The sequence below is a fragment of the Lepisma saccharinum genome, chromosome 4 (genome assembly GCF_977018435.1).
Source record: "Lepisma saccharinum chromosome 4, izLepSacc3.1, whole genome shotgun sequence".
NCBI classification, from domain to species: Eukaryota; Metazoa; Arthropoda; class Insecta; order Zygentoma; family Lepismatidae; genus Lepisma; species Lepisma saccharinum.
In genome coordinates this window covers 80174855-80192621 of record NC_139232.1, presented here as the reverse complement: position 1 = coordinate 80192621, position 17767 = coordinate 80174855, and the positions used below count along the sequence as shown (strand labels likewise).

Sequence of the window (17767 nt, the reverse complement as noted above, 5' to 3'; positions counted from 1 at the left end):
ATACACTCACAAATATATAATTAACAGTAATTCTTTAAGTAGAAAAAGCATTACCAAGGATTTAGGAATATGGTTAAACAACAAACTCACCTTTGATACTCATATTGAAAAAGTAGTTAACGACTCTTATAAAATGCTTGGCTTTGTTTTAAGAAACTCCAAAGATTTATTTAATATCAACTCTTTAGTATATTTATTTAATAATCTTGTACGAGCAAAATTAGAATACGGGAGTACGGTATGGAACCCATATATCTCATGCCATATCAATAAAATTGAAAAAATTCAGAATAAATTTTTACAATATATTTACTACAAAAAATACAAGAGATCTTCATATGCAGATCGCATCTCCTATGTTAAATTACTAAATGAATTCTCATGTGATACACTTCAACGAAGACGTGAAACGGCTGACCATATATTCCTATACAAACTTATCAATGGTATACTTGAGTGTGAAAATCTTTTACAGTTGATAAACTTTAACTTCAATTATAAGGTATTAAGAGTAAGACAACCATTTTACTGCAATAAATCAAACACAAAATTCCATCAAAATTCTCCAATTATTAGATTATTAAGTAAACATAATAATATTGTCCCGAATGGAATTGATTTGGATTTTGCTTTTAATATTAAAAACTATCTATATAGTTTAAACAACATATTAGATATAATATACAAATAAAACAGATCTAATTCTAGAGTGATTTATTTATAGTCTCAAATACAATTTATAGCTTTCTAAATTTTGTATACTTATAAACGAATTCAAATTTGAACTTTTGCTTTGTATTGATTATTCCTGTTTCCTATTTAAATAGTGGTATTCGTATAATTTCTTTATTATTCTCAAGCTTTTATAGTTTGTTACTTGTTTATGTTTTGTTTCTTGTGTCCTTTAGTTTTCTCCTCTGTTCAAAATTTGTAATATGTATATGTATGTAATTTTTTGTATTTGTGTAACTTTCGTATTTGTATAACTTTTTGTATTCATATTTATCTAATGTTTTGTGTAATAATTACTATGTGTTTGTATCATGTATTATATATTTATGTAAATTATATTGTATATAGCAAATTGTAATGCCTATTGTAATTGGAGCATTCGCTCTGTTATAGGCGATTGGTTAATAAATAAATAAATAAATAAATTTGAGGCTTGGAATGTGTAGCAGAGTAAGAGATACCAAAGGTGTGAGTAGCCTGAGTTAACTCGGAATAATAAAACATAAGTTATATATATATATATATATATATATATATATATATATATATATATATATATATATATATATATATATATATATATATATATATACCAAAGTTGGAAAAATTGGATAAAAGGAAGGAGGGCCACAAGGGCTAAATAAAAAGTGAAATTTTCGTAATGGTATGTCACATCTTCAGGAGTAGAGAGACGTTGTAGTACTTGGTGACAAGAAGCAAGAGTAAGGATGACCTGCAGTGTTGCCAGGTCCCGAAAAAAAAAGTGTTGACAGTGCCAAAAAAAAATATATAGATGGTTCTTTCGCCAGGCTTGTCGAAAACTGAGGGGGGGGGGGGGTTGGTTGGGGAAAGGTTGTGGTGAGGGTGAGAATAGGGGATGAGGGGCGTTACTGGGTGGCCTTGTTCAGGCCTGGGGGTGTGGTTGCATTCATGGTCGATATGTAGGCCCTCTCCCATCTTCTACGTATTGAGGTGTTGGTGGATTGGGGCAAGGAGTGGACGATCGCTACCTGGAAGCAGTCATTAAAAGGAATATTGTGGTGATTGGTGTGAATGGCAACAGCAAAGTCCAGGTTTTGGGTAGAGGAGCGGTGGTTGTTGATGCGGAGGTTCAGGGCTGTGGATGTTTCCCCCAGGTAGAAGCTCCTACAGATGTTGCAGGTGAGGATATAAATTAGGTTAGAGCTGTAGCAGGTTCCTTTGGGGTAGAGCTCCGTTTCATAGATGACATCTTCATGCTTTGGACACATGGAGAACCTTCCTAGACAAACTTAACCACTTCAGCTCCATCAATTTCACCTGGACTCACTCCACCAACCAAATCACCTTCCTGATGTGGATGTGCACATGAAGGAAGGACATTTGGAAACCTCCATACACATCAAACCTACCAACCATATTCAATACCTACACTTCTCCAGCTCCCATCCGTTCCACACCAAGAAAGCCATCCCATTCTCCCTGGCCCTCAGAGGTCAACGCCTCAACACCTCAGCCACCTCCCGACAGAACTATAACCTCCACTTACACCAAGCCTTGACCAACCATGGATATCCTTCCACCCTGGTCACTAGTCAAATATCCCGAGCTGCTTCATACACTCCCACCAAGAAACCTGCCACCAATCCCCCTGCACTTGTCACCCAATATCACCCCCACCTCAACAAAATCAGTCACACTCTACGTTCCCTCCTTCCCATCCTGCACAGTGATCCTGACACCAGAAATATCTTCCCCGACAAGCCCAGAGTTGTTTTCAAACGCCCTCCCAATCTCCAAAACATCCTGGTCCACCACAATCCACCTACTCACAATCAACTTGCACCTGCCCACAAATGCAACCGCCCAAGGTACAAAACCTGCCCCATATTTGTCACTTCCCGCACCCTCCAGATCTACACTGCCACCGGCAAATTCACCTGCCAGAGGAGAGGTTTGAGAGATTGGGTCTCCAGGAACTCTTTTTCAACTTTGCCCATGAACAGGTTGGCATAGGATGGGGCCATTCTGGTACCCATGGCTGTGGCCCGAATTTGGAGATAGTGCTTGTCCTCAAAGGTGAAGTTGTTGCACGTGAGGACAAAGTGAACTAGATGGGTCAGGAAATTAGTGCTGGGGTTGTGGGGTTTTGGTCTGTTGTTGAGGAAGGATTCTATGGAGCAGAGGCCATGGGAGTGAGGTATGTTCGTATAGAGAGAAGTAACATCGATGGTGGCAAGGATAGTGTTGGCAGGTAATGGTGGGAGAGTGTTAATTTTCTGAAGGAAGTGGCTGGTGTCCCGGAGGTAGGAGGGCAGAGCTTTAACAAGAGGCTGGAGGTGGGAGTTGACAAAGGTTTGAGATTCTTTCAGGTGAATTGTAACTGGACACGATGGGTCTACCAGGGTTGCCAGGTTCATGGATTTTGGGCAGCAGGTAAAAAGTGGGGGTGCGGGGGTTGTCTGGGATGAGCATGGATATGGTGGAGGCTGTCAGGCTCTCTGGGGGACCTCGGGTGTGGATAAAGTCCTGAATTCTGTTGAGGTGTGTGGATGAAAGGTTGACCGTGGTGGTTTTGTAGGTGGAGGAGTCGGCCAGCTGGCGAGTGGCTTCCGCCAGGTAATCTTGAGAGTTCAAGACCACCGTGGTGGATCCCTTGTCAGCTGGGAGGTCGTTCTGGCGGAGATCTTGAAGGGCTTTATCTTGAGAGGAATTCAAGTTGGGTTAGTTGTAGAAGTTGTCAAGAAATGAGCTGTCAGTGAGTGGAGATTATGGCAGTGATGTATCTTTCCAGGGGGTGGTTGGTGGGCAGGGGGGTGGGTCTTGGGAGGATGGTGGGCAAAATTGGAGGAGGCTAGTTCAGGCCAGGTGGGGTGGTTGCACTCATGGCCGATATATAGGCCCTCTCCCATCTTTTGCGAACAGAGGTGTTGGCTCGTTGGGGTAGGAGACGGATGATCGCTACACGGAAGCAGTCGTTGAAACGGATGTTGTGGTGGTTGGTGTGGACGGTGACAGTGAAGTCCATGTTGTGGGTGGAGAAGCAGTGGTTATTGATGCGAAGGTTGAGGGCAGTTGATGTTTCCCCCAGGTAAAAATCACCACAGATGTAGGTGAGGATGTAGATCAGGTTTGAGGCGTGGCATGTCCCTTTGGGATGGAGGGTAAATTTGCCACTGGCCGTGTGCACCTGGAGGGTGTGAGAGGTAATGAGGATGGGGCAGGTTTTGCACCTAGGGCGGTTGCATTTGTGGGCAGGGGGGTGTTGGTTGTGTGGTGTAGGAGTGTTGTGGATCAGGATGTTTTGGAGGTTTGGGGGGTGCACTTGAAAACCACACTGGGCTTGTCGGGAAATATGTTTTTGGTTTCAGGATCACTGTGGAGAATGGGGAGAAGAGAGTGTAGTGTGTGCCTGATTTTGTTGAGGTGAGGATGATATTGGGTGATGATTGCAGGTGGGATGGTGGCAGCAGGTTTCTTGGTGGTAGTGGTGTGTGAGGCAGCTCGCGATATTTGTTTTGTGACCAGGATGGAGGGATATCCATGGTTGACCAGGGCTTGGTGTAGGCGGAGGTTATAATTCTGGCAGGAGGTGGGTGAAGTGTTCAGGTGCTGTCCCCTGAGGGCCAGAGATAATGGAATGGCTTTTTTAGTGTGGAACGGGTGGGAACTGGAGAAGTGGAGGTATTGCATGTGGTTGGTGGGTTTTATGTGGATAGATGTAGTCAGGTGTCCTCCCTCGATGTGCACGCCCACATCCAGGAAGGTGATCTGGTTCGAGGAAAGCTTATAAGGAAGGTTCTCCATGTGTCCAGACCATGAAGATGTCGTCGATGAAGAGGAGCCAGAGGAGGGGTTGGGTATCCAAGAACTCTTGCTCAAGTTTGACCATGAAGAGGTTTGCATAGGAAAATAAGAAATGAACTGCAAAATGTGAAATAAACTCTTAAACACCATCGATTTTGTGTTTTAAGTCCACCTCATGCACAGTAAGGCTAATTGGGACTGGACCTACAATTTAAAGTGGGATCCGAATCACTATGTGCCTCCACCGAGAATCGAACCAGGAAATCCTTGATTACAAAGTGACGATGCTACCACTGCACCATCGGGAAGGCCTCTCTTAAACACGAAATTTAGTTTATTTAGATGTGACACTTTCTGAAGTCTGAAAATGTATTCTGGTGCCCATGGCTGTACCTCGGATCTGTAGGAAATGTTCGTTTTCGAAGATGAAATTGTTACATGTGAGGACAAGGTGGGCTACGTGGGCCAGGAAGTTAGTGCTGCGGTTGTGAAGTTTAGGTCTGCTAACTGTTAGGTTTAATTTTGCTTGCACTGACTACCTGTACACAACTGCAGCAAGTAATACAAATGATACACAGAGCATTTGAAATTACATGTATAAAATATTCAAATATGGGAATCATGTCTTGATTATAGCTAAAGGCATGCATATTTAGTTTTTGACGAAAACATGAAATGCGAAATAACACATTCCAATGCTAATTTTTAATGTTTCTGAAAGGTGTGAAGTGCATTTTCCTACCCTGTTTTGTAGGAAAATAAGAAATGAACTGCAAAATGTGAAATAGACCCTTAAACACCATCGATTTTGTTTTAAGTCCACCTCATGCACAGTAAGCTAATTGGGACTGGACCTACAATTTAAAGTGGGATCCGAATCACTATGTGCCTCCACCGAGAATCGAACCAGGGAATCCTTGATTACAAGGTGACGATGCTACCACTGCGCCATCGGGAAGGCCTCTCTTAAACACGAAATTTAGTTTATTTAGATGTGACACTTTCTGAAGTCAGAATATCCTGAGAGTCATGCAATTCACGGAAAATTAATCAATTCTACTGTAAACATTTGAGAATCAAAAATGGACCCCTTTATACAGGAATAAACTTAATATTCTGGTGACTTAATTAGAAGGGATATGTTTATTTTGTGTAGTAATTGCAGTTTTTATATCAAATTTGGGATTACATTCAAAATTTTCACTGCTCTTAAAGCAAAATTTTTTAGCCGCTTTAGAACCTAAAATTGACTGTTTTTGTATCGAAATTTTCCTTTTTTATTTACCAAAAACATGTACCTCTAATTATAGCGAAAGGAGTTGACTTTGCAGGCGAGTGGAAGTAGATACTCCATATAAATTAACCGTTTCATAATTTTACATTGATTTCTTAATTATAATCTAAATAGGGCTGAACCAATACCACTGTGAACCGATATTGATACTCTTACCAATATGCCAATGCTTGAAAATTGTAACACTTAAAAGTTGTTCAAAATACTGATTAATATTAGTGATGACTGTTCCACTCCAATTATAAGCATCAATTTAAGTGAGCTTTGCTTTAAAATATTAAAAAATTACATCAGAATATAAAAAATTCTTGTCATGTAATCACACAATACAGTTTTCTCCACATAATATTTGTACAAAATCACTAGAAATATGGAATTTTGCATAACCTCCAGGATAATTAGATTCTGCGAAAGCATCGCATAGCAATCAAACTGCCGGAAAAGTATTGGCCGATGCTAGATCAATGAGAAAATATATTCATTCATATTGTCTACAATTTGGTGCAGTTGGATAAAGAGGTGGCACACAGTGCAAGAATTTATTGTTGAAATCCTGAATAAGCTATAAAATTTCCACCAACTTTTGAATCAATAATTTGAAATTACTAGCTCTTCGTGAATTTTTGTCTGAAACAGGGTAGCAATTAAGTATAGCTCTAGGTTTTCGATTGTAAATTTTGAGATATTTTGAGGTTTTATCACTAAATACATATTGCATAGTACGAGGCGCATGTAAAAAAAAAAAAAAGGGCCGATAATTTTTTACGCAGGGTTGGCTACACTGATGAAGTTGAGCATGTGCAGGAGCATGCCCTAGTATTCTGTGCTTGCAACAGAGATAGAATCGTCAGAGTGGGGTTGCATACGTGCGAGTAGCAGTAAGGTGAAATGGCTGCCGTAATACAAAATCCCACCAAATGTGAAGTGAGATCTGTCATACGATTTCTGAATGCCAAAGGACAGAATGCAGTTGACATCCATCGGGAATTGTGTGCCATTTATGGACCGACAGTGATGAGTGAAGGGAAGATCAGGCAATGGTGCAAGAGAGTTTCGGGAAGGGCGTTCAAATGTCCATGACGATGAGCGTACCGGAAGGCCTAGTGTGCAGACGGACGATCTGGTGGAAAGCGGTAACAAGAAAGTGCGTTCCAATAGCCGGTTCACAATATCTGAACTTGCCAAAGAGTTTCCAGAAGTGTCTGGGAAAACAGTGCATCGAATTGTGACTGACAAACTGGGGTATCACAAACTGTGTGCGAGGTGGGTACCAAAAATGCTGACATACGCTCACAAAGAGTAAAAAAGGACAGCTGCACGTGATTTTTTGGCCTGCTGGGGGAAGAAAGAGGTGACCTCTTTTCCCACATAGTGACGGGGGATGAAATGTGGATATCGTACACCACTAGCGAGTCGAAGCAGCAGTCAATGCAATGGCGTCACTCTGGTTCTTCTAAAGCGAAGAAATTCAAACAAACACCATCAGTTCACAAAATCATGGCAACCGTGTTTTGGGACCAAAAAGGTGTGATTTTTGTAAAATTCTTCTAATCAAGACAAACAATTACAGCAGAGGTGTATTGCAAAACACTGAATAATCTGAGACATACTATACAAAATTGGCGGAGAGGAATGCTATGCTCTGGAATTTTTCTGATCCATGACAACGCCCGCCCACACACAGCTGCTCGTACTGTTGAGACAATTGAAAGATTTCGATGGGAACTATTCAATCATCCCCCTTACAGCCCCGACCTTGCCCCCAGTGATTTCTTTCTTTTCCTTCACCTGAAAAAGTGGCTTGCATCGAAGCGTTTCAACGACAGTGACGTGTTCAAGACATCAGTTCTGGGCTGGCTGCACTCTCAGGCGGCAGATTTTTATGCAGAGGGTATACGGAAATATCAATCACAATAAATTTCTTCTCTTATCATTTTCTTGATTTTTAAAAAATATCGGCCCTTTCTTTGATGATATCTCCCTACTTAAGACAATATTGATCGATTTGCTATATTATACTTCGCTTGTCTGCCACTTTTGGGTAATAGCAAAGATGGTGATGAGTGATGATATGATGAAATTGATGAATGGACACTCACAAATATCCATGCCCAAGACGGGATTTCAATCCGGGACCCCTGGCGTAATAGCATGATTTGCTAATCACTACGCAACAGGGGCCGGCTACTTAAGACAACAGAATACAACAACATCTATTCTTCAGCTTGTACAGTGCACTAAAACAATATGTACATCATCTTACTGTTTCTTCTTTCAATTTATTGGATCCGCTCATATGAACAAGAAGTTTTTAAAAATGCCACTTTCTGGAATTAAAAAAAAAGTTAAGAACATACCTGGAATATTAGAATTGGAATAACAAGGAAAGTGTATCCTAAAGCAGAATTGAATGATGTCCTCCTCTGCTCTGGGTTAACTTCTGGTGTCCTTAGAAGAATTCCAGCAAATATTATAGTATATAAAACACCCACCAAGGAAAGGCACATAAGAATCCACAGTGGTACAAACACTACTTCCCAACTCCATGTGATGAATCCATCTAACCTCAATGCTAGGAAGATAAACTGGAGGATATTCACAGAACAGAAGAGTTCTAGCTGCAAGAGAAAAACAAAATCATATCCCATTGTATGAATAAGCATTATTGCTGACTATTCACATTTCATATATTGTAAAGTAACTCATATCCACATTATATACAACAGCAATATAGCCAATGTTGGAATTTCAAAGTGTCACTTTATTGGTAAAATTATCAATAATTATACAGGGTGTAATTTTAATGGCGTCCACAGAAACATGTAGAGGACATCAAAACAAACCACTTTTCTCAGTAATTTTTCTCGTTGATGCGTCGTTTCTGCACTACAGTCGTTCAAAAAAGTCTGTTTTGCCGCCTGAATGCTGGCAACCACACACAACATTTGATTCCATTTGAGATGTCATTTCCTGTTGTGAAGCGATGCATTCCAGGGTTGCCAGGAACACACATATTCTGTGAAAAATGACATAGCTACAATGAGCCACATTATGTACTGTAAAACAAAGCAAGAAAACACGTTCTGTAACCCAACAGGAAGTGAACAAACTATACAAAAATGGTAGAAAAATGAGGAATTCAAATTGAAGTGGTAACATCAAATTTTGTCTCAGCTTACATATCAAATATTTACAAATCTTGTTGCCAAGTTCCAAGTTGGCATCTACAATTTAGTCTATCCACTTCATCCTTCTGATACTCGTCGTCTGTGACACACTGAACACTTGACAAAATAGAAATGAAAGAACTCAAAATTTCAAAGGTAAATAACACGTAATGTAATGAATATTCACTGCATTATGTGGCAAGTGGCAAAAATGGTTGAAAATAAAGTGATATAAGTAGTAGTAAAACAAGCTCTCCGACGACTGTGTTTATCTACGCACCAGATACACATGTAATAGTTTGCAACATTACTGTGAATATGGCAGTATATTCCCTGCTGATTCATGATTAGGTTGTAACAACCTAACAACCCATGGTTGTGAGTGTTTTAGCCATAATGTAACAACGTGAACATCGGATACTTCCGCTATCAGCATCACAATACCACAATGCATGTATCAGGACAAATGGATATACAAACCTGTAGATATTAACCTTGCAACGAGACTTGCAATATTTGTAATGTAGCCAGATGTAAACTGTAAGTCCAATAAAATTTATTGTTGATGATGCTTATATTTGACAAAAGAAACAAAATCCGATATTGCCACTTCATTTTGAATACACTGTTTTTCTACCATTTTTCGTATCGTTGGTTCACTTCCCCCTTCTCCTGGGATGACTGCTGGTCTTCTGGCTCATAGCCTGTGTTTCCCTAGATGATCAGCCTACTGGACACGATCATATTTTCGTTTTACAGATCACAATGTTGTTGGTAGTCTGGCATTTTCCCCAAAATTTGTGTTCCTTGCAACACTGCCGTGCACTGTTTCACTGCAGGAACTGACATAATGCGATCAAATGTTGTGTGTGGCTGCCAGCATTCCGGTGGCAAAAAAGTTTTTTTTTTTTTTAATGACTGTAGCGCCGAAACTACGCACCAACGAGAAAAATGTTACTGAGAAAAGTTGTTTGTTTTGATGTCCTCTGTACGTTTCCATGGTCGCCCCTAGCGGTAAGCGAGGAAACAACAGGAACCAAAGTCAACCCAACAGTAAAGCAACAGTAAAGCATCGAGTAAAGCAGAGGCCACCGAAATGAATAGAATATTTTCAAGTTGCGGATATAACTTTTGGAACTCGCTTACGTTTTATATAAAGGTAAAATTCGCATTTACTATGATTTTGTAAGGTAAATTTGAAAATTTAGGGTTTCGTTATGCAAGCAAGCCGCATTAACATCACCACGTTAAGTGTTTTAATTAAGGAGGGGAGTGAACAATTCAGGATCTCTATGGAATGTTTCAAAATTTATACATCTATAGAATATCAGTCATCAGTATCAGTAAATTAAGTATTGGTTTCTGCAAAAATTTCACACTGGTAGACCCCCACTTTTTTTTTTTTACATAACTTCATTTAAACTACATTAAACTTGGATGTTTATAACACACCTCTCATTCAAACAGTCACCACTTACCTCAAAAGACCTATCATGTTTCACAGCCCAAATACAAACAGCTATGGAAACGATGGAGATGAATATTAGTGGAATGAACACAAGAATCCATAGATGCCTTCCAGATTCCAACTTGTCACAAGCGAGTAGCTCAAACATAAGTAAAATTAAATGTAAGGCCAAGCTGATCAACATAGCTTTGAAGTGGACATATGCTTCACCTTCCAACCTAGAACAGAGAGAGTAATTGTACTTCATGTTATTGAATATTAAGAGGCATTTCTGTAATATACATACACAATGAAATTACAAAAATATTGCACACACACAAAAATGAGATAAAATATGGTAATATATTATCTTTCTCTAGTACTGTAGACCATGTCTTGGTCTCCTCCTATTTACAACAGAAGTTCATTTATTCCTACTCTTATTGGTTTTGAACTCATGGTATAATCCCTTATACTCATTTACATTACAGTTTTGGAACAAAAAATGCAGACTTGTCCAGGACTCCGTGGCTAACAACTTTTATTATTATTCTTAGTAAGGTAATGAGGTGTCACAAGTGCCCTAGGAAGAAGGGGGTTTATGCAGGCCACAGACTAAATGAAATGTATCACCAAAATGCAATTTGGGTGTTGTGCAAGTTACCATGAATTTAATTTAACCCCCCCCCCCCCCCCACGCACACAAAAGCGAAAAAGGAAAGAGGAAACATCTGTTTGTAAGTTTCCAGGATCAGATGGAGAAGGAAGGAATGAACTTGCCTTCCCATGCTTTAAATTTGACTATCTTGAGACTTGTTTTAACTCCTGAAGAAGCCACAAGATGTGGCGGAAGCTTGAGTAAAAAAGTAAGAACATGCCAAAACCGGACTTTAACTACTTAGTGAAATGAGCGTATGTAGTGCAAGTTATGCCTTATCCAACTCCAATTTGTCAAAATGTAATGTAAATGACCAAAAATTACCAATATGTGTGGAGATAATTTTAATTAAATAAATTAGTGGAAAATGAAAAACACCTTTTTTTTTTTTATTAAGAAATTATCTTGCAAACACTGCCCACATACATATTGTAGTAATTTCAGTTGCCATTTCCACCATTCATTTAGGAATGACAACCAAAATTAATGGTGACAATGGCAAATACAGGGTCTGCTAGTGAATCAGAATCAGGTGATTTTAAGTTTTAACACAAAGTTAAAAGCATTGGATATCATGATACAGTTACATTTATTAGGAAGTACATACCTTAGCATTTGCAGAAACAAAACAGAACACATCATTTCACTGAAAATATTACTTAAATATTACTCAAGATGTCCTCCATTACGCTGCACACCCTCAGCAAGCTGATCGCGAAAACTACCCATGGTCCTACATAACATATATATGGGGTGCAAACAGTTTTAACACTACCACCTTTCTTTCACAGTTGAGCTTGTCTCTTTGAAGTTGTTTACCCACGTATTGATGGCACGAGCTGGCGGCACTTAACTGTTTCCATGATGAATAACGAATTTCTTGTTAAATTGACATTGGGTCTGCGTAGCTATCATTGTAAAAAATGCTTTGATAAGAATTTACAATACCAAACCCATCCGTAATTTCTATCCTACTTCTTATACTTATGAAGTATCTGAGGTTAACATGTGGGGGTGATGTGTTGAAATTGTTAACTGACGTGTAGAAGTTGTAAAATAAGCTTTTCAATTACCACAATCGTTCTCCATATACAAGCATGGAAACCATGCTTGTTCAACGTAGCGTTACTTGTTCAGTAATCTGCGCGGTGTGAGGAAGATGGCAACTTTGAAGGCAGGAAATAAAGTTCTTTCTTTCTTAAGTCTTTTTTTAGTAACTTTTAGTTGGGTACATATTAATAATACAGGGCACTGGTTCATATTTCGCAGAGTCAATAATTTAGGATACTTGATCACGATTTTGTAGTTAAAATTTGTCGCTCAAGTGCTACGAAACTGACATTTTTTTTACAGTGCCCCACAAACCATTCATGCATAGCCCCAAAAACCATTCACGGTAAGGTTAGGTAAACATAGTTATATTAATTTCATTCTAAACTTTAAAATATTGCAATAAACATTGTTTTCGTGGAGAAATCCAGGGTTTATGTTCCCATCACGGACCATTCAATTTCGCTTATATTGCAATTTCTACACGTGACCCCCAAATTTTACTTCAAATTCGTTATTAGGAGTCCTCAATTAGTGAGTATGCGAACTACTACAAAAATCGGGGAGGGGTCCGGTATTGTAAATTCGCTCCAATGCTTTTATGGCGAATGCACGCTGTACACCAGTACAGGACTCCATTTCAAAATTGAATGCTATTCAAGGCTACATCACCTGGCGGTATCATTCCCCTTCCCTGTTCATGCTAAAAATAGAAAATCTGTTCCCAAATCACCCGATTCACTGGTGAACCCTGTAGTTTTGTATATAAAGTAAGTATATTAACTTGCTACTGGATTTGTCATATCTTGAAACATGAAGCAAAGAGAAACATCTGAATTATAAAAGAAAAAAATATGAAACTCTCACCAAACAATGTGAATATTTGATATTTCTTACATGGTACTTCAGATGAAAGGTGAAGCAGAATTACTGGAAAATATTTAAACCATAGCCGTGTCTGGTAGGTATTTTACCCCTCTTAGATATTTTTAAATGACATTCACATGGATGATAAATCAGTTACCTGAAATGTGGATGCCTCCACCAAATATAACTCCCAACGGTCGCTCCAGCTATCACCATAAACTTCCAAAACCATATTGGAATGAATACCGTCCAATGACTCCAATCAATGGTGCCATCCAATCGTAATGCAAAGAGTGCAGTAAATAACATCAGACATACATACACCAGGAACTTGCTGCAATGAAAAAAAGGGAAAAGAAGAAATCATTATTTGCACAATAAAAGAACACTGGAAGGCAGCTAGATGAAAGTCACACCACAATCAAGGTATTTTTAGGTTTTCACTAAAATTTTCATCAATCATTTATCCAAATTGTCACAATTAGCCTAAAGGAACTGAAAGGCTGTTTAAAACAATGCTAATACATATCTGAAATAATCTACATTTTCATGCTTTCACAGTACAACTGGAAAAGTCCAAATGTCACGTTCTGAAAATGGTACTTATCCTTGGTTAAAATGAAATAAACCAATTTATGAAATATCTGGGGGTAACAGTTCGTTATATCGGAGACACATTAAAATAGGATATTTTGTGTTTCGCATGGTTCATACTTACCAATTGTGTATTGCGGAACATAGTTCAAGGTGCCATTATGCTTTTTACACGAAAACAAACACAATTTTTCACATAGAGAGTAGATTTTGTTATTCCTTTTTTCCCATCCGCAACACACAATATGGCGGGCAGAGGTTGACTACTGTTGTAGGTATGCAGTGTTTCCAACCATCTTCACCGAAAAGTAAAATCGTGTTCGTCACATGTCCAAATTGTACATTATGCACAGGTAGCTGACGGATAACCCCACAAACCATTTCCGATAAGGTTAGGTTAGGCAAGCATAGTTTAAAAAAAGGGGGGTTGGAAACACTGACAGGGGGTTATGTCATCAAACATATGAGGCATCTGGTTCATGTAGCGAAAGCAATGGCACTTGTGCATCGATGAGATATTTCTCTTGAAAAATACATGATTTCCCTGTCAAATAGATTCCACGATGAAAGAAAATACCTCGACGAATGTTGGAAACCTTAGAGAAACTCATTTCTGTAAGTAGTTTCTTCTGTAAAAATGAAGATATTCGTCTCTGATATAATGAATTGTTACCTATCTGGGAACTGTAGGCATACAGTAACAGTTCCGTATAGTGGAAACAGATTTCTTCATTTTTACAGAAGAAACTACTTACGGAAATAACTTTCTGTATCATCGTTAAAGTTCCTCAATATTTTTTAGCGCGAATTTTTTTTCTATAAAAATATATCTCCGACACGCAATTCCTGTTGCTTCCATTTGCTTCTATATGTCAAGGATGGTCCGTGCGTTTAATCACGTAACCCCCTGTCAATGTTTCCAAACACACCTTTTTCTTTTTTGGCAAGATTTTTATTTTTCGAAAAATCAAACTATGCTTGCCTAAACTAACCGGGAATGGTTTGTGGGTCTAATGCCAATGGTTTGTGGGTCTAACGTCAATGGTTTGTGGGGCTAATGTCGATAGTTTGTGGGGCTAATGTCGATAGTTTGTGGGGCTAATGCCAATGGTTTGTGAGGCTAACGAGGTATTAGCATAATTTCAAATCCAGCCACGAAATTAGGTATTCCTCGGTGAAGAAGGTTGGAAACACTGCATGCATACTCCAAATTGAAAAAAACACTGGCACAACCAGTACGCTATCGCCACATTCTGTGTTACAGAACCGAAAAAAAGGAAGAACAGCTAGTACTCGTAAATTAATGTAGAATTGTACATTAGCAATGTAAAAAAGTGTGAAAGAAATGCTTTCTAGGTGTTTCCACTATACGGAACTCGTACCAGCATGCTCTACAACAAACAGGATTTAATATGATCCTTTTTTTATTCAGGTCAGGACTTGACCTTGGAACCTTAGATGGCAAAAGTATGAATCAAAAACTTTAAATTAAAACACCATGCTTTAATCTATACCCCTTCGCTGAAACAGACTTATATATGATGGTAAAACTTCGATAGCGTCCCAACACCTCTCAATCGTTTATTTTGTCATTTTTAACATTTGTACTTACCTATTCTGCATTGCGAAAGATTCTTCAAGGTGCTATTTTGCTTTTTTCACGAAAAAAAAGTTCAAGTTTTGACATAAAGAGTAATTATTAAACCATTGACGTTAGCCCCAAAAATTCACGATAGCCCCACGAACCATCACGGGGACGAGGTATGCCTACGAGGTTAGGTTAGGTTCCATTAGCACTCATTTCGTTCAATTTAGCATATACGGACAACATCGTTTTTTCCTCGATGAAAGAAAATACGAACAAGATTTCGGTAAATAGTTTCTTGAGTAAAAATGAAGAAATCCGTTGGGTCGCTATCGAAGTTTTACCCATATGACAAAAAAGTTTCATTTCAATAGAAAATGACGTTTTTATCCTATTTTCGAAACTTTCTTCTTAAAGAAACAAAAACTAATACAGAATTCAAATTACATTAAGAAATTCAAAATGTAGATAATTTCTGCTAACAAGTTAAAATAAGGAATAATCCATGATAACCATGGGTTAATCCAGCATTTTTCCTCTGAAAAGGGTATCTTTAGAGCCAAAATGGACATAAATTGGGACTTAGTGAAAAAGTTTAAGGGGGTGGATGGGATGTATAGATAAATAACAATATAAGCAGTGATTACAACGAAAAAGAGCACACGTTTGGATACGTGCTAACAAAAACGTGACATCCCAACTCTAGTTAGAAAACCGTCGGGACAGGGATTTAAAAGACAGGACTGGCCCGACTAAATCATTTATTATAACAATAGGCATTGTTACACTTGCTCAACTAAGCTATGTTGTTCATTGTTCCTGTGCCAGAAATACATTTATGTCACACATGGATGATGATGCTTTTATTTCAAATATACCTGTGTATAAAATAAATATAAAATTGCAAATATATTGATTTGGATTATACCAAATTTTTAAAAACTCGCTTACCTTGGATTAAAGTCCTGAAATAACGCTTGCAGATTCATTGCAATCAGTTCATCTCGGAAATCCGACACCTCACCTTCGAAGTTATTTCACGTTATGAAAAGATAAAATAATACGATCATGGCTATACTATACAATATAAATGCCAAACAAAACCATCCATCAGTTGTTAAGTATTGACAATTATTGTGAGTGAGTGGGTTGACAAAATATGCGAACTTCTCATGCGATATGTTTTGATATTACACAGGCACAATTGGTACGCCAATTGTATACCTGTACATCTGACATTCCCTTTCTATTATTTCATGAATACTGTTGTAGAAACACACGGACAAAATTATACACATCGAGAAAAAAATAAAATCATAGACCTAGCACAGAATAAATAAAAGTACAGTTTACTTCCACAACACAAACAATGATGCCAGTTGCTGGTAGTTCGTGAACGAAGTGATCATTATGGAACTGTTCCTTTAAAGGTTTCTCCGATTATTCAACTATTTTTCCCCTTCCACTTTGCTGAACTAGGGTGTGGGTGTGTGTGTGTGTGTGTGTGTGTGTGTGTGTGTGTGTGTGTGTGTGTGTGTGTGTGTGTGTGTGTGTGTGTGTGTGTGTGTGTGTGTGTGTGTGTGTGTGTGTGTGTGTCTCTCTCTCTCTCTCTCTCTCTCTCTCTCTCTCTCTCTCTCTCTCTCTCTCTCTCTCTCTCTCTCTCTCTCTCTCTCTCTCTCTCTCTCTCTCTCTCTCTCTCTCTCTCTCTCTCTCTCTTACTCTAAACTGTCGGTACTCGAGGAGGTGATATCATAGAATAGTTAGATATCTGACATATCTCGGTGATTTAAATTGCGATTTTTTACAACCAAATAAATCAGAAACGCGGTTTCTAAAATCGATAATATCTTCCTTCGGGCTAACACAAATTGTAACAAAACCAACGCGCATAACTGAAAGTAGCGAAACGCTGTTAGATATTATATTGATTTTAGTTTATTTTACTTTGCGTATGTGTGTGCCTCTTGGCTAATTTGCGAAGATGGGGATGAGTGATGAAATGATGAAAGTGATGAATGGACATTCACAAACAACCAAGCCCGAGCGGGATTCGAACCCGGGACCCTTGGCGTCGCAGCGCGATGTGCTAACCACTCGGCCACAGGATCCGGCGTTAGATATTATAGTAATAGATGACGTTACCAGAATGCATGCAACCGACGTCACAGTGCCTATCGGTAAATCGGATCATTGTGTCACGTACATCGACTTAGTTTATGAAAAACCTGCTAATGAGAGAACATATTTGAATTACAGAAGCTTCTCCTCTTTCGATATATACAATTTTGCCGAAGACATAACAAACGTTCAGTGGGAAACACTGCAATCACTTGATACGGTTGATGAAAAAGTAGACTTTTCTAGCTCCAATATCGTACGTTTATTTGATTGCCATGCACCTATGAAAACTGCCCGAGTTAAGAGGAAGCGCGTTCCGTGGATAACTCCTAATGTCAAATTATTAATGCGTATTCGAGACAACGCTCCGAGGAAATTCAAACGTACGAACAACGTTGCCGATTGGAACCACTACAAAGAACTCCGAAATTTTACGACTACCGTTATCCGACAGGAAAAGTAGTCATAC

The 17767-nt window shown here is 38.7% G+C and overlaps 1 protein-coding gene across 1 annotated transcript in view; it reads right to left on the bottom strand.

Annotated features, from left to right (window-relative positions):
- LOC145986626 (transmembrane protein 185B) overlaps positions 1-16585 on the bottom strand; it is a 28787-nt gene extending 12202 nt beyond the window's left edge. Inside the window, exons 1-4 of the mRNA XM_083120858.1 lie at positions 16132-16585; positions 13159-13335; positions 10458-10665; positions 8170-8430 (exon numbers count right to left, since the gene is read on the bottom strand). Of these exons, the coding sequence (XP_082976984.1) occupies positions 8170-8430; positions 10458-10665; positions 13159-13335; positions 16132-16169 (684 nt within the window). The 5' untranslated portion in view covers positions 16170-16585. The remainder of the gene's footprint in view (positions 1-8169; positions 8431-10457; positions 10666-13158; positions 13336-16131) is intronic.
- Between the last annotated feature and the right edge of the window lie 1182 nt (positions 16586-17767).